Genomic DNA, 24,039 nt, shown 5'->3' with positions numbered 1-24,039 from the left:
TCGTGGTGAACATTGTGGCATATATGGTTCTCCTTGATGTACATTAGGTGGTAGAAAGTGGGCGGTTCCTCAAATACTACGTTTTTTAGTTTCACTATATCTTTACTAAGTTTTGGTAGGAGGAAACCGGTTTTTACGCGTATAAAATATTGGTAGTATCCTATCTCAGAAAGTACAGCAGATAGAAAAAATCTGACTGCACCATTAGACTCAACGGGTCGATGTTCGTCCTTAGTTTGAATCTTGGTGTAGATACTAGATTTATGCAGAGGACAGTGGAGCCATCTTTAATCACGCTAATGAAGTGCTTGATCCATGCCTAAAAACCGGTTAGAAAATCGGAAATTCATTTTTATGTTGAACTTTATGATTATCTTCTCTCTCTTCTTGTTGAAGTTCTGCTGCTTGTAAGCTGACGTAAAGAGTACCACATTTTTGAAAGTTTACTTTTTTTTTACTAAATTACGATATTAAAAAGTTCTTTAAGTTCACGCCGGGCATATTCAATTAGAAGAAACCTTTCTAATGTGCAAAGACTTTTAAATCCTTTTACAACTGTATAATTAAAAGTTTAACTGACGTTAGGTTTGTTCGAAACAGGAAAGACAACTTTTCTAATATAAAAGAAATTCGTGGCCATGCTGCTCCGGGTGGTAACAGAGGCTTGGCTCTTTTTTCCCTGTCAATTTTTTTTCGAAAGAAACTCTTATTACCTAAAATATGCTATTAATTCATCCTGCTTTAGTCGAACCAAGCTTATACTGTTATCCTTTTGCTCAGAGTGAGGAATTGATTGGCTTGCAGTAGCTGATACGATTTAACATAGGGGAGGGAGGCGTTTTTATAAAGACTTTATGCAAAAAAATTTAGAGCAAAATAAAGCGGTCAGATTTCAAGAGAGTAAAAAGGAAAAGGTTATGGACTTAGGTGCCAAACTGATTAGACGGTTTGAGGGCCAGAATGTTTCCCCAAAAAATGGTCTGAGGTGGCTGAACCCCCCTAAAGAAAGGTTTGAGATACTCTTAGCGTGGATTACTTGGTTCTAACATACTTATATTTGATCGAGAAAATGATTAGCCCCAGCACCGTCTTCAAATTGGACCTTGATGTCAATGGCCTTGCTCTTCATTTTGAAAAAAAACCTCTATTTGGGCTCATAACCAGGGGATGATTTCCTCCGAATGTTTTTAAGAGGATTATTTACAGTTTGCAAAATTTTACTGGCAAGGGTATCTTCAATGCTTTAAATAAGAGGATGAAAAAATTGTTCCTTTTCTATCCCTATGTGCAGATAGGTCCTCGAAATATGGATTTGGAGCATGTTTTTTTCTCTTTTTTTTACATCATTAAAGATGTTGACTCTTAAGAGGGAGAATAGAATATGAAAGAGAATACTTATACTTTTATATGAAAAGAATTGGGAACAGGGGTAACTTTCTTCAGCTAATCCAAAAGACCGTTCCTTTCTGTATACGTACTGCGTTGACTCAGTAATTTTTTTGTTAAATTTATAACTGTAAGTAAAACAAAAATTTTTCGCCAAAAAGAAGAAGCAGACGAATGGGATTCAGCCTCCCACGGAAAAGGAATGAAACGAAAAAGAGGTTGAACAATTTAATATTGCAAAGGCTCAAGAGTCCTGAGATGTATAAGCATGAGTTCGACTAGTGTGTAATAGTATGAGGATCACTAATATCAAATGAGCCCCTCCCCAAATATTTAGTTAGTCGGTAGAAAATTTGGTTTGAAAATTTAGGCCCGAAGTGCCCTAGTTTTATCGACAAAGTTATTCAATTAAGTAATATTATGAATGAAATAAGTTAGATTGACCAAATATTAGCATTGTATCTGTCGGGCTTACACCGTTATATGGTTTGTCTTTTTTCCAAATTTGTGACAATTCCTCAGATTTTATATCTCGTTGAAACATTATCAACCGAAACGATGCAATATTCTGATCCTTCCTTATCAAAAAATTAAACAAAAATAGGGTTAAGTTTCTTTCTGTAGCCTCTGTAATGGGAATTTTATTTATTGCCTATCGTAGATGTTTTTTTTTTTTACCTCAGTAGACCCCCACCCCCTCCCCCTAAAAAATTTCTGATTCCTTGTTTCTTCTGTAAACTCTGTCTTGTCAGTTTTATACATCACTTATTGAAATTTTTGTTGTTGTTTTTCCCTAGTTTTATACACACACATATATCTATATATATATATATATATATATATATATATATATATATATATATATATATATATATATATATATATATATATATATATATATATATATATATATCACACACACACACACACACACACACACACACACACACATCATCATCATCATCATCATCATCATCATATATATATATATATATATATATATATATATATATATATATATATATATATATATATATATATATATATATATATATATATATATATATATATATATATATATACATCATATACTATATATATATATATATATATATATATATATATATATATATATATATATATATATATATATATATATATATATATATATATATATATATATATATATATATATATATATATATATATATATATATATATATATATATATATATATATATATATATATATATATATATATATATATATATATATATATATATATATATATATATATATATATATATATATATATATATATTTATTTATCTATCTTCCAAGATGAAACTTTTAGCCCGTACGAAGATGAACCTTGTGAAGATTTATCAGGAATTGTCAAAAGCAAAGAGGGGTATAGTTTGTCCTTGTCAATACCTAGCGCTTATTTTCCGTACATAATTGGAGCAAAGGGAGCAACTAGAAAGAGAATTGAAACTGAAACTGGAACAAGAATTAAAATTCCAGGACAGGTATGTCACTTAGAATTAAGTTCATTTGTTTCCTTCTCTATGTTGGTTTAGGAAATTGAATTACTGCTCTTGTGTACAAGGTGCTCCCTCTCTCTGGGATTTCCCCCTAGATCTTTGGATTTGAGTTCTGAACTTAGGATCTTGGAAAACGTGTACATATTAAAGATTACCACCAAAAGTATATTATGTATATAAATTACTATTGTTTAATTTTTGTGGGTTTTTTAACCTTGCAATTTTTTACAAAAATTGTTAGTTGAACCAAATTAAAAATCGTTATTGTGCAAAAAAATGTACCTAAAACTTCAAAGGAAGAAACGTGAAACTTATTTTTACATTCTTTGATATAGGACAATATCGATAAGAAAATCCAGGTAATTTCGAAGATCACACTGCCTTTCCGTGACGACAAATAACAGTTCGAATAGGGATAAATCTTTTTATTAGACAGTAAAAAGAAAACAATCAAAAAATATATAGGATATTTTGATCACATCTGCAGTGATCGAAATATCCAGTATATTCGTTTTTATTTTTTTGTTCACTGTTTTATAAAAGGATTTATCCCTATTCTAACCGTTATTTATCGTCTTGGAAAAGCAGTGTGGTCTTCGAAATTTCCTGCGTCGTTTATATGGGGATAATTTGACCAAAGAAGTTTATAATGTATTTCTGCTGATGACGATCACTGTACATGTGATCAAAATATCCATAATATTTTTGTTTGTTTGTTTTACTTTCTAATAAATGGATTTATCTCTATTCGAACTGTTATTTAATGATGTGCAAAATTTAAATGTACTTCTTCTAAAAATGTAGTTGATAAGTTTCATAATTCTTAATTTGGTTCATTCTCAGTAGTAGCCCTGCTGTATACAAGGGGAATTGTGCTGGAAGGTTCCATGTCAGTTAAAAGTTCAAAAGAAAGTCTTAAGCTTGCAATGGGTATAGGAGGTTGTTAGTGCAAAGAGTAACATAAACTGGCCTGAAGTTAAATACACTTGATACAAACGAAGCCGGGACAGGATTGCCACTACCTCAAAGTTATCCCCGAATTTGTTGATTTTTCGGGCAGTTGCATATTTTTTCTAATGCGTGAGTTTTGATAAATTTGAATTGAACATATAATTCAGTATTCATGAATTAGAGATTGTTTTAAAAAGAATTACAAATAATAGGATTCAGGAACTGATAGTGTGATAAATACATTCTAAGATCACATTGGCTATACATGTCGAATGTCAAGAAGAAAAAATAAATAATAAAATTAAATAGCCGAGAAAAACGAGGGTAGTGTCAGCTTGTGGAACGAAAAGAAGTGAAAATAAGCAGATATTTCGACAAGGACCTTCGCCAAGCCGTCTTTAGTGCTAAAAAAAAGAGAAAGAGAAACTAACCTTTTGAAGTAAACTCAAAAAGAGAAACACAGAATCAAACAAACAAAAAAAGCCATGCCAGTTTGAATTTGAGCCAATCCAGGCTTCAGTAATGATAGAGGTTAAGAAAGGCTCTGAAACGTGGGTGCTTCGAAAGGAGGAGGAAGATAAGATGATTCGAGCAGAATGACCGTAAATCAAACAATAAGTCCTCTGATATGTGTGTTCGATCCCACTTTCTATGATCAAGGTCGTATCCAGAAGGGAGGTCAAGGCGTTTGAACTCCCCCCCCCTCGCCCCCCTGAAATCTTGTCCAAGTCGTAAAAATACATATAAATAAATTTTTGAGGGGTTTTATAACTTTTTTTGCCCTCCCCCCCGGAATAAAATAAACCTCTCCAAAAAAAAAACTTGGATATGACCCTGACTATGATTAAAAGAAATTTAAAATGATTGGGTCAAGTTTTACGGGTGATATGCTGCCAAAATGCCTTTCGGCATTCCGGCTGAGGCCAAACGGAGAGTTGGACTTCCTCAAATGGGCTGGAAAGACATCATCAGAAAATATTTATAGGAATTAGCTTCCTGGGAGAAAGACTAAAGATTGAAGCTCTGAAAAGTTGAAGTCGACGTGGAACGTGGCAGCCGCGTTGACTTCAGATGGCTTTTCTCCGGGAGTTGTCAGATCAGTAGTAGCCAAAAGCAGCTACTATTTTTTTTTTTTTTTTTTTTTAAGGATCTTGGAGACATCAGTGTAGTTTCCGTATATATCAGTTTGAAAGTGACAACTCCTCTTAGCACTAGGCTGCCTCCGCCCAATATGTTCAAGATTTCACTCTTTACCTCCTCCAGTGACAATCTAATTTGCTTTAAATCCTTTCTTGTGAGTTATCGCCACCCATTCGATAATGTCTTATCCTTCTTTTTGCAAAATTTCGGCGGCGCTTTTTGGCAATCTATCATCCCTCATATGTGACCTAACATATCTCTTCTTTGTTGTCACGTTTATTGTAAGGGTTGGGTAACCCCAACTCTTTGAAATTAATGAAAAAAAAATATGACAAAATGTTGTTGCTGTAACAAACAGTAATTGCTGTTGCCCTAACAGTAAAGGCTTAATATCTCTTTCATTTTGATTAGAGCCTTTTAAATATTTTATATCTTTTTCATAGCCACTTTAGTGAATACGTCTTCAACCCAAGGTTTTGATCGATCATTTCATTTTGCTGTGGAGTTTGAAAAAATGAAATAAATTCAAAATAGCTACTTGAAACTGATGTATACCTCTTGGAATAGTTTATCTCTTTGAAGATCTTTTTACAGCATCTATGTATATTTTTAAATCTGCCTTGTCCAAAGAAAATCTTATTTTTTCTTTCTTTCTTAATTCCCCAGGAGACATAAATATAGGTACGTTTTCGAAAAATTAACCATCAATGCCATTTAGTATTACCCGGTAAAATCATGAAGCTAATCGTAAAAAAATCTAAATAAAGTCACTACTTTTATCAATTTTATTTGTACCAAATTCTCTAAACTTCACAGCAAAATAAAATTGATTTATTAGAAGTTTGGTTTGAAGGCGTGTTCAATAAATTGGCAATGAAAAGGATATAAAAAAAGGCAGAATGGTCTGATTTAAACAATTTTAAATTAAAATTATGGTTTCATTTTTAGACCCTTTTATTGTTTTTATGTCTTTTACATTGTCAATTTAGTGAATTCTGCTTCGAAGTTTTTGATAGATCAGTTTTATTTTGCTGTGAAATCTGAAAAAATTGGATATAAATTCCAAATTGCTATTTGAAACTGATGGATACCATTTGAAATAGCTTTTCGTGATCTATTTGGTCTCTTTTAAGATCTCTTTACAGCACTCTCTCTTTTAAGATCTCTTTTAAGATCCTATTAACTTTGTACATGTGCCTAATTCAGTGAATATCTGATTAAAGGCATCTCTAGGAAAGAGCAATATAGGTAAGCTAGAAATTGAAGTTCATCTCCTAAAACAAAGATTCAACTCCATCTAACACTACCTTGCAAAATAGTGAGTTAATTGTAAAAGAACTAAATAAAAGTTTACCTTTATTTTCTTTGATTTAATTTTAATATAAATAATTAAATTTTTAGTATAAATATAAATATAAATTTTAAAGTGCTGCTTAAAACTGAATGACGCTTCTCAAAATAATTTTTCGGTACCTATTGGATATCTTTAGCTGTACATTGCGTTGAAGAAAAAATATGTACCTTTGTGAAAAGAGTCTTACTGGTATGTTTGCTCATTTTTGCTAATATGTGTTCTATCGAATAATTTAGTCCTAGCTATTTTATTATCCAAACCTTTGTTTAAAAATAAAACAAAGAATAATGTATTTCTATGTTTTTGATTTTTTCATATAAATTTTGAAGTGCTGCTTAAAACTGAATGACTTCTCTCAAAATAACTTCGTGGCCTATTAGATCTAATGTTGTTGGATCACTGTTGGATCTCTTTAAAGGTATCTTTAAAGGTATCTTTAAAGGTATCTAAAGGTATCTGCCTTCTAGCATTAAAATTTGATTAAAACAGTTCCTAGGAAAGATAAATATAGGTAAGCTAGAAACTCGAGTCTTTTCCGTAAACAAAGTTCTAACGCCATCTAGTTCTACCTAGAAAAAGTGTGAGACGAATTGCAAATTAATAAATAAAAATATACGTTTACTGTCTTTATTTGTCTTTAGCTTTACGTTGTGCCAAAGAGAAAAGATCCACTTTTACACAAAAAGTCTAACGAGCATATTTGCACCCTTTTTTGGCTATTTTCTGTAGTATAATTTAGTCCTAGCTATTTTATAATTCTAAAAAGTTGTTTACAAACAGAATCAAATTTTCTTCTCATCAAACCTGACAATTTTGATACGAATCTTAAATTAAAATTTGAAGCTGACAAACACCTCCTCAGAATAGCTTCTCATAATGTCTTTGCAGTCGAAACTCTGCCTTTTCCAGTGCAAGTCCGATAAAAAGGCTCAAATGATAAAAAAAGGTTCAATATCTAATTCAAGTAATAAAGGCTCAAATGATGAAAATGCTCAGGATATTACTTAAATATAAGCTTGAAACAGTGTCGCTTCAATGAGAAGCTACTGTCTTTTGCTTAAATTGCTATTTTGGACATAACACCTTTCTTGGGCGTGGGGGGGCTCAACAAGTGGTCGCAATCCAAAAATAATTTCTAAAAATTTCATTTCATTTTAAAGTTTTACTTAACTGTTCCCTGTATTATATCTTCGTTTTTAAGCTTCATTTCTTCATTCATAGCTACATTTATTCGTTTTAAGTTTTGTATATTTATGCTCGTTTTAATTTATCAATTCGCTTTTTTTGTTCTTCTGGAACATCTGAGTGTGAAAAAAGTAAATCATCCAATGAAATTTCCAAAAAAGAAAAATGTTTTTCAACCCAGCATCAGGATATTAGTTTTGCATTGAATGATTATTGTGACGTTCTGTCTGTGAACCCATAAGCTGAAACGAAATGAATGAGTCTGATTCTCAATATAGTGGAGTACGATAATTGTGAAGTACAACAAACTTGATAAGTAGTATAACGTGTTTATTGTTTTAAGTTTGGTATATTTATGCTCGTCCTAATTTCTCAATTCGCTCTTTTCTTTTCGTGGAACATCTGAGTGTGAAAATAAGTGAATCATCCATGAAATTTTCAAAAAAGTGTTTTTAAACACAGTATCAGAAAACCAGTTTTGCATTGACTGTTTATTGTGACGTTCTGTCCGTGAAACGTCTAACCCTTAAACTGAGAGAATATAAATAAGTCCGTTTATCGATTTATTGGAGTACGGTAACTGTGAAGGGCATCAAACTTGATAAGTAAAATATAAAAAAAAATACAAATATAAAAAAAATCATTGTGATTTTTTTTTCAAATGCAATAAAAACTAAGTAACAGTTTTATTTTTCAGCAGTTTTAATAAAATTGAAATGTGTTGTGTAAAAACAAATGCATGGGGCGGTTATAACACGAACAAATAAACGCTTACATGGGGATAAATCCATTTATTAAGACAGTGAAAACAGGTTACAAAAGTCTAGATATTTCGATCACATATACAGCGATCGTCATCAGTAGAAATACACAGAAATCTGTCCTTGAGTAATCATGAGATATCTCCTGATTCCCAACACTTTCGTTTTTGGTCTTTAAAAATTGAATTTTTCCGGATGGCAGGAAAAGGTAGCTTCTTTTTATCATATTTAAGATAAAAGTTTTTTACTCTTTCTATTTTACTCTTTTTTGTCTAAAACAACTTATTAGACCACAGTGCCTTTTTCTTTCTAATTAAAACGAAATGAAAGAGAACAGGTAAAAGGTTTATCCGTCTTATTCGAAGTTTTACCCATTTTCATTATTCTTACCTAAAAAAAAACAACGTCAAGTAAAACAATAGGATATTTTTTGGAATACAGTGGAACCAAGGCCGTATCCAGGGGGGGGGTAAATGGTTTGAACCCTGCCCTATGAAATATCTATCTGACTCGTAAAAAGGTAACAAAAATGGATATAAACAAATTTTTTATGCGTTTTTGGTTTTTTTCTTTGTTTTACCCCCCCCCCCCTCGAAAAGAATTCTGTGTAAAACACCCCCTGTAAAAAAAAATCCTGGATACGGCTCTGAGTGGAATTACCAATAAAGGAAGATTTTGATTCTATATGCAAGGGCTGTCCTGAGCAAAACAACAAATAGAAATATAAAAGAAAAATTGAGTCCTAGTTGAACTTCCCTGAAGTAAGGATAAGTGCACTATTTGAATGTTGTTTTTTTAGTTTTAATTATCTCATTTTAATGTAAGTTCCTTTACATCAATACAAGGTATTCAGCAAAATCTATTTCCGGTAGGGGGGGGGGGTCAAGCCTGTATAATGTTTCTAGAGAGATTGTGGCCACTGCTTGAAACTTTTTGTATCACAAAAATTTCTTCTTCTTTTTCGAGTGCTACCAAATTTTGACTTTTCTATCTTCTTTAATTTATAGTCTTCTTGAGTCTTCTTTTTTAACCTATAACAGTATTTTAACAACCAAATATACCATATATACACCGTAAATATACGGTAGCAACCGTAAAAAGCAACAATGAAAAATTCTTTGGTGTTCCTGGCATCCACACTAAAAAGCCTAGTAAAGCCAAAAGTCTCTCTCTAATAAATATAAATTCTCTCTATATTCATTGTAAACTAGGATTATATTTACTATAGCAATGCAGTTCATCAAAAGGACAGGGAAATGCCAAATTAAATTGCTGATGCCATTTATTTTACATTCAAATTGACAGTAGGCTAAAGTTAGATATAATATAGAAAAGATATAATATATATAATGGATGTAATATAGAAAATTATTTTATCTATATATAACATAGATAAAATATAGAGTAATATATTGTCTATAGTACAAAATATAATAGAAAAAGCTCCTGTATTTTAATATTAGCAAGGTCGTAGCAAGGTCTTGTGACACCCGGGACGGAATTTCAACTTGTCATCCCCCCAGCAAACATTTAAACAATTACAATTAAAAAAAGCTATTTGAAGTGCTTAAATTAAGGAGTGACAGAAAAAAATAAATTGCGTGCTGTATAACATTGGTATGTAAAAATTTTAATGTAAATAGCTTACACAAATTTAAGCAAAATATAGCATTTTTCATATTAATATTATTAGTACAATATCAAACAACACCATTTTAATTCGTGGCTTACATTAAGTAAGGCTAAAATGGGCAGGGGCTTTTATTATAAACATTTTAAGAGGAAATACAAAAATAGCTCTAATCTGCACTATCAAAGTTTGTAGAAGACGATAATGCCTGAATATAAATTAAATTAAAATCATTTGTAAGCATATCAAACCAATCATCAAATACATATATATATATATATATATATATATATATATATATATATATATATATATATATATATATATATATATATATATATATATATATATATATTTTATCTGCACGAATTTAATAATATGTACTGTATTTAAAACCCAATGTTTTCATTCAGAACCTCTTTTTTCTAGCTTTGTTTTTTACAAACTTAGAAATAGCTTCATCAAATTCTATCTTTTTTGCTACGTTGTTTTCAGTAGATAGCATGACTAAGCTCGATAGTCGAGCTTGGCTCATAGTAGATCTGGAATAACTTTTAATTATGCTTCAGTTTAGAAAAACTTCTCTTGCAAGAAGCAACAGAGACACATAATGTCAGGTAAAACCTTAATGCTATAGTTAGATTAGGAATAGAGTCTGGAAGCTCATATTCGACTATAACTGCAGTAGTCTCAAAGAACTCTACTTCGGAGTCATTCTTTAGGAACGTTTGCCGCTTGTAAAAACCTCCTCAGACTTGGGATTTCATTTATATTTCTTCGTAATGCTCAACTAAACAGCCCAATTTCACTAATTTTAGTACTTCAGTTTCTGAACTCTTTAGCAAATTCCTGGTCTCCAAGATAGCAAACCGAAGTGATATTCCTTCCATGCCTTGGCAACGCGTGTTGATTTCTTGTTGAAACGTGTCAATGCACTCTAACATTGATATTTTTAGTTCTTCTTGCAAAGTTGATAATTTTGGAGACCAAACTGCCTTTCCATGACGTTAAATTAAAGTTCAGATAGGGATAAAATCCTTTTAATAGACAGTGTTTCACAAACAGTGATAAAATTTCACAAAAATACCAGATATTTCGGTCACATATGCACATATCACATATGATATTTCGGCCATATACAGTATGCAGTGACAGTTTTACTACTGATGACGGTCACTGAATATGTGGCGGAAATAGCTAGTATTTATGGGATATTGTGGCACGTTTCCCCCCGCCTTCTTTCTGTTCAGATTTTTGCAAGTTTTTGACTCCCCTGAAGTTCCCACTTTGTTCGAATATCTTGTCTCCTCCCATCCCATTGAGGAAGTTTTCCCATCCCTCCCTCCTCCTGAAAAATTTCATCCTTTCTGATTTTGTTTGTCCCCAGCTGGATTGTATAGAATGCAATTTTTGCCAGCGTACCATCCCTCATCTGTAGAGCATAATCCGTAGTCCGTAAAACTTTCCTTAATCGTCTTACCCTTTTTTCCATTACCCTTTTTCCATTTCCATTACGTCTTACCCTTTTTTCCATTATATCCTTAGAATGTGAAATAAAACCACTGTATTCTTTTATGTTCTTATTTAATTTGTAGTCGTTCAAGCAGGCACCAAAAATTATTCTAGGTAATTACTCTGTAAAACCTCTGTCGTGGAAAATGTACGCAAATATCGTGTTCCAATCAACTATAAATAACAAAGAATACATATAGAGGTTTTTCAAGGCGTCACCAATCGACGCAGTATGACCACTGATTGATTATATATGGTATATCTAACAGCCCCAGAGGGACCCCTCTCCAATATTATCCATGATCTGTAGAACGTGACCTAATCATTATATTCGTTCTTTCATCATGTCCTTAGAAAGTGGGATTGAAGTCAAGTATTCTTTCAGATCCTTGTCTGATAAGTATAGTTGCTCAAACAAGCACCAAGAATTATTTGGAAAACATCCTTCATGAAACATGTTGGCAAATATTGTATTTCGAATCAGGATTTATAACAACTTCCCAAAGGCATCCAATCGTCTCCCCCGTCCGTAGAGGGGGACATATCATCTTAACTTTTCCTTCTTTATGTTCCTAGAAAACACATTTAAAGTTTTTCCAGGCGTCAATAATCGAGACAGCATGGCCACTGGTAATGTATTATAAATATAATAGGCTTAGAGGCCTTCCCCACCTCAAAACTATTTGCCGTGTTGCAAAAATGTGTAATATTTGAGAGAAAAATCCTGTCCGTGCTATTTTAAGCATAATTTTGCCATCTGTTCCCATTGCGTTTTTTTTTTTTTTTTACGCGCGTTCTAGTGGGGACAACTGACAAAACAACGAAAACAACGTAATTCACTGTTTGAGTTTTACTTAAATCTCCAACCCTGTTCAACGTGCTTTTTCTTATAGTTGTTTCATGAATCCCTTTTATCCTTATAAGCAAAGACCATTAGTTTGATCCAAGTCATTCAGCGGTCTTCCATCTCATTTAAAGCTCACCTCTTGCTTAATTTATCGCCTTCTCTTTTTATAATTCATGCTTGTTCGAATGTGTGTTACATTTTTGTACGGTCCCGCTCAAAGAATTTTCTGTTCTCCATGGCGATACTTAGTGACTTAACTATTTAAGAGAAATTTGTGTATCCAAAAGTTGGGAGAAAAGTTTCCCTATTCGTATGTCGAACATACGTATGTAGACTCAAAATTCTAACGCTGAACAACTAAAAAGCTGGTGACGGATGACCTTTTTAACGCTCAACATCGCCTGTTTCAAGGATGGGAGCAAAAAGCATGGATAACTTATTAGAGTGGAAACTGGCGCTAGTGTCGATAAAAAATAAACTCAATTCCATCTAGTGTTTTGCGACACTTGACATTTTTTTCAGTGTAATAATAAAAATAACTAATATAATTTGTTTAGTTGGTAAAATTAGTGGACTAATAAGTGACTGACCTCAGTTATCCACAGGAAAACGATTACAAAGCTTGAAAAAATACCAAGTGGTGTTTATGGATTGGAATTCAAATCCTCAGAAAATCAGATACCTACCCATTTACAAATATAGCATTAATCATAAAGAAGTAATTCTTCTTTATACTATGTTTGTATTAAACTATAATACTATTTATACTATAGTGATATGTATAATACTTCTTTGTGGCAATTATTTTAGAGAAATCTGTGTGTTGGAAAATGGAGAGAAAAGTTTCCTTGGTCGTGAATCCAACAGCAGTAATTAAACATTTTCATGACTGGAGACAGAGAATTCGAGTATTTTCATGTTCGGAAAATTCAAGTATATTCAAATATGATATTTGAAAAGAGCATAAAGTATCGAATCTAATGGTACTACTTTTATTTTATGAAAATATTTCGTTCTGAGGTGCCCTAGTGTAGAATTTAACCTATTTTTGTTGGCTCTAGAAGGATTTTAAGCCTAAGGTTTTCACCAAAAGTTAAGAAACCGATTTTCAAATCTTTAAAACGATATGAATCAGGATTGATGAAAGATATAAAGCTCTAAACACTTTCCTTGGGCATTATTGGAGCATTTGGCGCGCTGGACTTGAAATTTCCAAATGGCGGGGGTTATATTCCTGGTGTGGCCGGGGATTTGGTTGGGAACGGGGGGTCAGTAGCGTGACTCTGTAATTCAGCCTGAGTGGACCCAGCTCTAAATTGGTACCTGGAGAAATCTGGAGAAGGTAAGCAGGAAGAGTGTGCGAAAGCACAGGATGGCTGGCCCCCAACCTCCCATTGCACTTCCTGGATGAAGGGCCATGAAATAGATATCACCACCGCTGGTTTGGATTATAAGGGTATAGTGCCGTATCTATTACCCTTTTTTACCATTGGAACATAAGATGTATTTCTCAAAGTTACACTTTTATAACGCAATGTTTTAGAACAGATCACCGTAAGTCAGTGTTCTTGGGACGGGGAAGCGGTAGAGGTAGGATCCTCAAAACAACTTCCCAGGAAATCATTCAGACTCTGGGTCCATTCCTGAGTTCATCACTTAAATCAACTACTTTCCAAGGTTTACTTGGTCACTCATCGGATTAACTTCCAATATGAAAAAATATCCGTTCTCTCTTAGAATACATTTATTCCATTCAGCGCTACTATTAATCTCAAACAGCTGGAAGCATAAGCGGAATCGGATTACCACTTCTGACTGGGAAGCATGATAGTTATTTCGGTTTCCTAAGCACTACGCAATATTATATTTTATGGTCATTACCTTTGTCTGTGATTGTTTCTCTCGTGCGTATCTTTCCTCTACTCTTTATGAGTCTTTCTTTTTATCTTTTATAATCGTAATTATCGAAGGAAGGTTTTTTGTTACTCAGTCAGTGTTAATGATGGTTTGTTTTGAAAGGGAAAGTTGATATGTTTTGTTTATTCTGGTGAACTCATTTCGCTTTCTACTCGCTTCCAATTTGAAGTGGAACTGTCTTTATGAATAATGGTGTTTTCCATGGTATTTTGTTAAGGAAATCTGGTATTCGGGTTCATAATAAAATATAGGTGGAAAATCTCAACGTTGTAGCCTGCCTTTAAGGTGAGAAAATAACCTATTTTGCGAAGTATTTAAAGATTGAAACTTCGAGAACTACCGCTTTCTTATATTTAACTTATGCTTGATGCTGACGCACATGAAAAGTACTATTACCCCAAAAAATGGCCTGAATAACCCCACAAAAACAATTGAGAAAAATTTTACCTTAAACGTACCTTTAGTGGTCTCAGACACTCGTCCCCACTCGAAATATTTTCGGATAACCGTGCCCCTTCAAATATATGCTATAAAGATCTATCTTTACAGCGCATGTGTAAATATGCAATGCAATTGTGTGGTTATAATCTTTTCCTTCCTCTTCCATAAGGTGTATCTGTGTCATTTCTTAACTTCTAGCTGATGAGAAATCTTCTCAGTCTATACTTTTTTCCACAGAAATATATATTTACCGTGAATGTCCGAAATCTAGATAATGTCAACATTCACCGGTGAATATTCGAAATTAATTTTTTCCCTGCTTGGATTCAATTAGCTTTGCGAGTAAGCTTTTCCATTATTACGCAAGCTGTGATGGTAAAAATTAAAGTTAGGTTAGGTTACCTTAGTTTAGGTTAAGTTAGGGGAGTTTAGGTTAGGTTAGGCTAAATTTGGTTCTAAATATCAGAAATGAGGTAAAAATCTAAGCTACCCTAACTGAACCTAACACACCTAACCAAACCTAATCTATTCTAACCTAACCCGCCATAAATCAAACCTTGCATTTAGTTGAAAAAGTTGACTGGCAACGCTGACTAAATCCAAGCAGAAAAAAAGGTATTTCGGTCATTCACCAGTTAATGTTGACATTCACAAATTTGCGGACATTCACGGTAACACACACACACATACACACACACACACACACACACAATATATATATATATATATATATATATATATATATATATATATATATATATATATATATATATATATATATATATATATATATATATATATATATATATATATATATATATATCATATGTCTTACTTGTCTTTTTGTTTTACTCATTGAAGATCTACTGTAAGCTATTTAGAGATGCTGCTTAAACGTTTGGTGTGCTCTTTTATAGCCGTTGAAACTGCATATTTTTTCTAGGGTCGAGAAGGTGATGTTATCATTCAAGGAGATAGCGCACGTAGCATTATTAGCGTTAAATCAAGATTAGAAATAATCATTAGCACGGCAAGACAGAAACAACCCTTTACACATTTTATATCCATTCCGTTTACATCTCCTGAAATTCAGTCGGGATTTCTTCGATTTCAACAGCAAGTTCTTCATGAATGCCAAGATCGTGGAATTGAGCCTGACTTATTCCAAACACCTGCTAAACTTCATCTGACTATCGGAACCTTGGTGTTGCTGAATGAAGCTGAAAGAAAATCTGCCCTAACTGAGCTTCGTAAATGTGATGATATTCTGTCTGGTCCAGTGGAAGTAAGCTTACAGGGTATAGAATATATGAACGATGACCCAGCAGAAGTGGACGTTCTCTACGCATGTGTTACAGGTTCTGCAGCTGAACAGCTGCAAGAATTATGTGACACTATTGTTGATCGTATGTGCGGACAAGGGCTTATGACGAGACAATATGATAGAGTAAAATTACATGTAACTGTCATGAATACCTTATTTCGATCGAGTAAAGGAGATGTGGAGAATGAAGTGGAGAACAAAGGCAATGAAGTGAGGAGGCCAAGAGAAAGTTTTGATGCAAAAAATATATTGAAAAAGTTTAAAAATTTTGAGCTTGGAACCCAGATTGTGGATTCTGTCCATCTTTCACAAAGATATTCAGCTGGTAAAGATGGCTACTATATGTCTGCTGGGCAATTGGAGTTTGTTTGATCTATTTTTCGTCCCTTTTATGACAGGTAAAATGATCTTGACTATATGGCTACTGTTTTTTTTTCTTAATAAAATTTAAAAATATATAATCTTTTAGTTCTTATGTATGTAAATGAGATAAAAGTTGGTATTTGTCTGCTGAAGAAATGTTTAACACCTCGGGTAATTTTTTTATTTTTATTTTATTCATCCTTATCTTTTGGGTTCCTCTTATTTTTGGTCTGTTCTATATACTCTCTTCTCTTTGTGTTTTGTTTTAGCTGTGCTAAAAAAAGCAACTAAATAAATAAAAATTTGGAAAATTTTGCCATCAACAAAATTTGGCATCCTGCTGAGTCCAGTCAGCAAATGCTATATTTTGCAAATGCTAGACGACGATCAGTTATTAAAACAGCTAAAAAATAGTCAAAAATGATTTACAAACATTGAAAAAATTAGAATTTTTAGTCTAATTAGAAAATTAGAAAACAGATTTAAATACTTTTTGGCCTTTCAACAAGCACAACCCTTTCACAACACTACCTTTCAGCAAGCACAACCAAGTGCAACACAGCCTTTTCAAACCCTTTCAATAAGCCCTATCAAACATTGGGAACCAAGGATCAAACCTGTAAGGCACTCAAAGTATGATGAGGCGCTCAAAGAGTACGGATTCAGGAGTAACTGAGGTTAATACACCCGAGAAACTACGGTAGTACAGTTGTATTGCACTGTGCTTGCCTCTGATGGCTTTGTGCTGTGAAAATTTTGTTGTTTTTTTTTTTAACCCGAGCCAACGAGACGATTACTTGTTCAATTCCTTCTATTAAGATACCCATTTTGGTTTTGTACCAATTTATTTCCGATAACTGTCACTAGATGGCAGTGTTTATACCTCTGGTCAGATTCATGGATATGACATTACCTTCATGGAAGCTACGTTAAAGTCTTCTTTCCGGCGAAAAAGGGCTGCTTTTGCTTGTCTTGAGCCAGAGTAAGAGCTGAAGTGGAGATCTGCAGTCTCCCTTTGAGAGGAATGACACAAGTTGTTCTGCCAAGCTTCCATGTTTTGAACAATGTTTTTGTGGTCGAAAGGTAATTTTTACTCAAGCAGGTAGGCACAAATTTTAAAACTGAATCTAGCCTGAGATTTAAAAATATTTAGGATGTAGGATTGTTCTTTAGGCCCAGCGCTAGCATTTGTACTGTAAAGTTATTGTATTAAACTGTACCTAGGACTTAAGGCTCAAAACTAATTCGTGCCAATGTCGTACCGACTGACGCTAGACGGTAATCAATATCCTTTTTTCTTCTCTTCTTCTGTTATTGTTCTTTCGATTCTACTTGTGTCACATAAGTAGTACATATCATTTCTTGACAAAGGTCACAACGGGAATGGGATCAAAACAGGAACAGGGTAGAAACAATATCATGATGACTGTGAAACTAATATGACGAACAATACAATGACCTTGATGAAGCACAAGCCTTATCTCGTACCGAAGAGCATCCTATATAAATACAAGAGGGAGAAGTTAAGTTCCACAACATGGAAAAAATATACGAGTATCAACTGCTTTAGCACAAGCTAGGTTATAAGGAAAAATATCTGTAATTTCTTGGTTTTACTTAATTCATCTGATTCTAAGATTCTATGACATTCGAAGGATTTTAGGCCGCCTAATTTGCCGCTAATTATTGGCTAGGAAGGAAGGTTGCACTGCTAAAAGTAGAAAAAAAGACTGTACCTTTAATTTAAGTACCAGGTTTACCCATTCTTTCATTTCCGTACACTAGGTTTTTTTGCAAAATGTTATGGTTTTAGTGGCAACCAATGGCAAACGCATGACAACCCTCATGTGCATGAGGGTTGTCAAAAAGGCGTATCAGCAATGTCTCAGGAAAGGCTGAATGTATTAAATTGAACCTTTCAGGGCTACTACAATTATCACTGCTACAATTACTATTTAAGCTACTACTACTGATACTGTGACTATTTACTACTAAGACTGCTTGCGTTTGTGACTACTTGCGACTGTGAAAACTTGCGAGTTGTAACTCTAACTACTTGTGACTGCGACTGCGACTACTTGTAAGTATGATTGCGGCCACATGCGATTTGACTATAGCAACTATTTAAGTCTTTTGCCACTTACGACTGCGACTGTAGCAACTTGCAGCTGTGACAGCGAAAACTTGACAAATTGACCTTGACCACTTGCGACTGCGATAACTATTGACTCCCACTGAGACTATTTGGAATTGAGACTTTGGCTATATGCGACTGTGACTGCTTGTAACTGCAACTATGACTGCTTACGACTGCTACTACTACTACCATTGCTACTGTTAGTACTGCTATTATTATTACTACTGCCACTACTATTGAACAAAATAAAAAGAAATTTAGGGCATCGTGGTTGTCAAAACGGCATAGAAACAATATCTCGGGAATGGAATAGGGTATTCAATTTAAACTTTCATGGAAAGTCATGGGGGATGTGAAACTAAATCAAAATAAACTATATGTATCCCGATTGTTAGAAGAATGTCTGTGCAACTTCACATGAAAAGTCGAGGGAATTATTTTGGACCTTCAAGGTATGTTTTTGAGGATGTTAAACTAAATCAAAAGACAATATGTCTATTCAGTTTTGTCCAAAGGGCATAACTGTGATATCTCAGGAAAGGCTAAGGATATTAAGTTAAAACTGACAGGGCGTGGTGAGTGGGAAATTTAACTATATCAATGCACTATCTACATCCAAGGTTGTCAAAAGGGTTTATCTGCAATATCTCGGGAAAGGTCAAGGGGATTAGGTTTGTGCTTCCAGAGCATATGGAGGGGGATACTTGATTAATATTTGTCTATAGTCAAGGCTGTAACATCTTGGGGGTTGGAAAACCGTTTGCCCTATAGAACCCCAAAGATTATGCAGGTTTTCAACCATTTATTTAAATATTTTTCTTTATACCCATCAGTCCAAAGCATTATAGTACAACTATTATTAAAGATTGTCGGAAAACTTTGTCCCATATATAAACAAAACTTTGTCCAGGACCTTGAGGATCCAAGGTCCTGATTACACACAATTTATGAGTCTACTGCTCAGAAGGGGCCTCCCCCAGGCCACTCAACGTGTCCCAAGGCGGCGGTAGTGGAACGCCCTAGAGATGTGTAGGGTACCTCTATAGGATGCACGGACTAAGGGGGGGCCTTATCCCTGGGGTTCATAATAGAAACTTAAGCTCCCTCACCCGGGGCCGTAAATACAGGTGGAGGAGGAAGAAGGCTCCTCGTATGTACACTCAATGGGGCCCTTTGGCTTGCGCACACGTCCCGTGAGTTACAAATCTTCTCTCAGTAATGGGTTAAATTGCATGGTGATTCAAAACACCATCGTGGAAGGATCCACTAAAGGAGGACAACTGCGGCAGGACGCAAGATCCAGATCTATGGACAACGGTCTCTGCAAAGGACAGCCTCGACTCTTTCGGGGTACCTGCAAGACTGGAAACCTATTCCCACTTGAGGAGTGGTGCCCCTCGAGGAAATTATAGCCTAATAAACGGCACAGCATTCCCACAGGATTCTGATTAAAGGATAATTCTTTTGGGGTTGGTCTGTTTTATTGGGCGTTTTCGGACTGAAAAACCTCTTCCTAGCTAATTTATCTACTATGGGTTGCCTCCCTGTAATAGCATAATATTTGTAGGCATGAATATATAATGAGTAAGGGGTAATAGGCTTGAAACTGTCTGTGCAGGATTTGGACTTCTGTTGATAGAAGAGCATTGGCAAGTGCTGAAAACCGTGCTATAACCAAGATGGACCCAGGATTGCACAAAGTCTCTATTCATACTGTAGGTCCCAGGGAATTCTTCCTGTCCGGTTTTAAGCCGGCTTAAGCGCTTCGGTGTAGACTTGAGAAGATGTGTTGATTCCTGTCCTGTACTGGTATCCGGGACCATTGCTTTTCCTGGGGCCAAAATAATTTCAATGATTTAAAGAATATAAAAATTGGAATTTGGAATGTTATGACGTTAAAAAATACCTCTCGTATTGAGATTTTAACTGGCAAATTCAGACGATTCAAACTGGACGTATTAGAAGTTTCAGAAACATATCCCAGGGGTAGGAAACATGAAATTAGGTGATATAGCATTTATTTACTCCGGCAGGAAGGATGGGTTGCATAGACATGGAGTAGGGCTCATGATGAATAAGGAAACAGCTAAGTCTTGTTAAGACTGGGAAGGTAGTAATAATAGAGCAAAAATCACTCATTTTATGACTAAAAGTTTAGGGTATCAGTCATAGGGGTATTTGCCCCTGTAGAACCGACTGACAGAGAGACTAGTGTCTCAGGTAAATTTTACTTACAGCTACAGGAGCAAATAGATTGGTTCTCAGGCAGAAATGTGGTGTTTTTATTAGGAGATTTGAACGCCCAGGTCGTTAGAAATAGGGATATATGGTATCATAGCCTAAGTAAATTTGGTGTATGAAAAGAAAATAGTAATGGCTATAGATTGTTGCAATTTTGTAGGTATAACAATTTAGTTATAACCAATACGGTGGTTTGGTCATAAAATAACCCATATGTTGACATAGAGTTCAATTGATGGTAAGACAGCAAACCTTATTGATTATTAAATAAAAAAAAACAAGTTTTTTTAACTGAAAGTAAGGAGCGACATTAAAACTTAAAACGAACAGAAATTATTCCGTATATGAAAAGGGCTGTGCCCTTCTCAACGCCTCGCTCTTTAAGCTAAAGTTTTTTATTGTTTTAAAAAATAAAGTTGTGAGACAGAATCAAACTTTAGCGTAAAGAGCGAGGCGTTGAGGAGGGGACAGCCCCTTTCTTATACGGACTAATTTCTGTTCATTTTAAGTTTAAATGTCGCTCCTTACTTTCAGTTTAAAAAACTTGTTTTTTTATTTAATTTCTGATCGTTTTTTAGTTAATGCAGCTTTTATTTGCATAAAAATTTTACTTTTCTTTTGGTAAATGGATGTCTTTACAAGTTAACTTACGTAACTAACTTCTCTATTCGTATATTTTTCTTCTGGCAAAAAATACAAAGTTGCATATTTTTACAGATATGAGCTTGAAACCTGTGTAATAGGGTTTTCTGATACGCTGAATCTGACGGTGTGATTTTCATTAAAATTCTTTCACTTGTAGGGGATGTTTCCCCCTCTTTAAAAAATCGAGTAAATTTTCTCAGGCTCGTAGCCTTTGATGAGTAATACTAAACTTAATAAAATTTATATATTTAGAATCAGCATTATAAACACATTCTTTTGATACATTTATTGACATCAAAATTCCGTTTTTAAAAGTTTGGATTACTATTGAGCCGTATCGCTTGTTTTTTTATTGTTTTTTTTATTACGTATATGTTATTACGTATATGAAGGGGTTCTCCCCTTAGTCAATACCACGCTCTTTACGTTAAAAGTTAAAAAAATTTTGATTCACAAAACCCTGAATCACAAAGGCCGTTTAATTAGAATAGATAGCTCTTTTGAAATCAATAAAAAAAAAACTGTAGCTTAAAGTGCGAGGTTTTGACTTGGGGGAGAACCCCCTCACATACGTTATAATTTCTGTTCGTTTTAAGTTCTAATATTCCTTCTTACATTTCAGTTGAAAAAACTTGTTTTTTTTAATTTAATTTCTGATCGTTTTTTAAATAATGCTGGGAAATTCGGCGCCCCCTTCATAGAAATTTCCCTTACCCCAAAGGAAAATCCTCCACGGAAATATTCTCCAGAGTAACCCCCTCCTCTAGCCCCCCCCCCCCTCCAGAAAAAATTCTTCCTGAAAATGGTTGTATACTTCCCAATAACCAATAAATAATGCTGGCAAGTCCGGCGCCCTTTTCATGGCAATTTCCCCTCCCCCATGAAAACTTCTTTCATGAACAGATCCTCCTACATAACCACCGACCCACCCTTCCATCCCACTACCAGAAAAAAAGCCTCCTGAAAACTTCTGTATACTTCCCAATAACCAATACTATATGTTAACATTGGGTAAAAGTTCATAACTTTTAGCCCTCCCTCTGGGAACTTGGGGGGATTAAGTCATCCTAAAAGACATATTTATCATATTTTCGACCATGCTGAACAAAATTGCTATCTCAAAATTTTGATCGGGTGACTTTGGGAAAAAAACAAGCGTGGGAGGGGGCCTAGTTGCCCTCCATTTTTTTTGGTCACTTAAAAAGGGAACTAGAACTTTTAATTTCCATTCCAATGAGCCCTCCCACGATATTCTAGGACCACTGGGTCGATACGATCACCCCTGGGGAAAAAAAAAAAACAAAAACAAAAACAAATAAACACCCATCCGTGATATTCCTTCTGGCAAAAAATGTAAAATGCCAAATTTTTGTAGATAAGAGCTTGAAACCTCTACAGTAGGGTTCTCTGATACGTTGAATATGATGGTGTGATTTTCATTAAGGTTCTATAACTTTTAGGGGGTCTTTCCCCCATTTTTGGAAAATCAGCCAAATTTTCTCAGGCGCGGAACTTTTGATGGGTAGCACAAACTTGATGAAAGTTATATATTTGAAATCAGCATTGAAATCTGATTCTTTTGATGTATCTATTGGTATCAAAAACCCGTTTTCTAGAGTTTCGGTTACCATTGAGCCGGGTCGCTCCTTACTTACAGTTCGTTACCACGAACTGTTTGATATTATAATAAACTGAAGACTGGCAGGATCAAGAAAAGATACTAGGGTATATAGGAGTGCTGTTATTGATGTTAAAAGTAACGATCACCATCTGGTAGTGTCAAGGGTCAATTTAAAGTTGAAATTTCGGAACAGTAACTACCTCCCGGGAAGTTAGGATGTTAGTAGACTCCAGGATGAGAATTTGAGAAAACCTTTTCAGGAACAGTTGAATACTAAACTGGAGAATTTAAAATTTGATAATGTGGAAAATGAATGGAATTATTTTAGGAAAACAATTTGTGAATTTTCTGATAGTGTCTTAGGGAAGAAAGTTAGGACCGCAGCTTGGAATATTAGTGGAAAAGCTTTATGCTTGATAGAAAGGGCTTGTACAAGAATAATCGGAGTGATAGATCATATGAAAACGAAAGGAATGTAAAGAAAGTGGAGAAAGCATTAAAATATGAACCAAGGAGGTGTGAAGTGGAGGCCATGGACAAAATTGCCGAGGATTTGGGAGATGCAGCTAGACGGCATAATAGTAAAATATTGTAACGGCATGTTAATAAATTGAGAGGGAGTAGTCAATCTTGACTTGTCCCAGTTAAAGATAGGAACGGGGCCAAAATTAGTGATTACGAAAGAGTTGAAGAGAGATGGGCAGAACATTTTGAGAATATGCTAAACCGAGATAGAGTTGTAGGAAAAGATGTAGAAGAAAAACGAAAAAGTTTGGGATACCTTGAATGTGAAGGAAGATTTGTTTTGTGAGAAAGAATTAGTGACAGTACTAAAAAGATTAAAAGATAATAAGGTTTCAGGTGCTGATAGAGTGGTAAATGAGTCTCTTAAGTATGGCAACTCTGAGGTTAGAAATAAGTTACTTAAGATTATGAATATGATTGTTTTTTGAAAAAGGGAAGTACCTAGCGATTTTTGGAAAACTTTAAGCCACTGAATAAGAGTGGGGGGGAGGTCGTCATAAAGAAAGATCTAAAGA

The 24,039-nt window shown here is 34.3% G+C and overlaps 1 protein-coding gene across 1 annotated transcript in view; it reads left to right on the top strand.

Annotated features, from left to right (window-relative positions):
• LOC148941218 (activating signal cointegrator 1 complex subunit 1) overlaps window positions 1-16,447 on the top strand; it is a 70,095-nt gene extending 53,648 nt beyond the window's left edge. The window contains exons 2-3 of the mRNA XM_089104122.1: window positions 2,728-2,915; window positions 15,612-16,447. Coding sequence (XP_088960248.1) covers window positions 2,728-2,915; window positions 15,612-16,364 — 941 coding nt within the window. The 3' untranslated portion in view covers window positions 16,365-16,447. The remainder of the gene's footprint in view (window positions 1-2,727; window positions 2,916-15,611) is intronic.
• The last annotated feature ends 7,592 nt before the right edge of the window (window positions 16,448-24,039 follow it).

This window comes from Artemia sp. Qi Xiang Cuo, chromosome 18 (assembly GCF_049724085.1).
Source record: "Artemia sp. Qi Xiang Cuo chromosome 18, ASM4972408v1, whole genome shotgun sequence".
In the NCBI taxonomy this organism is placed as follows: domain Eukaryota; kingdom Metazoa; phylum Arthropoda; class Branchiopoda; order Anostraca; family Artemiidae; genus Artemia; species Artemia sp. Qi Xiang Cuo.
Note: the sequence above shows the minus strand (reverse complement) of the source record. Positions and strands in the feature narration are given on the sequence as shown.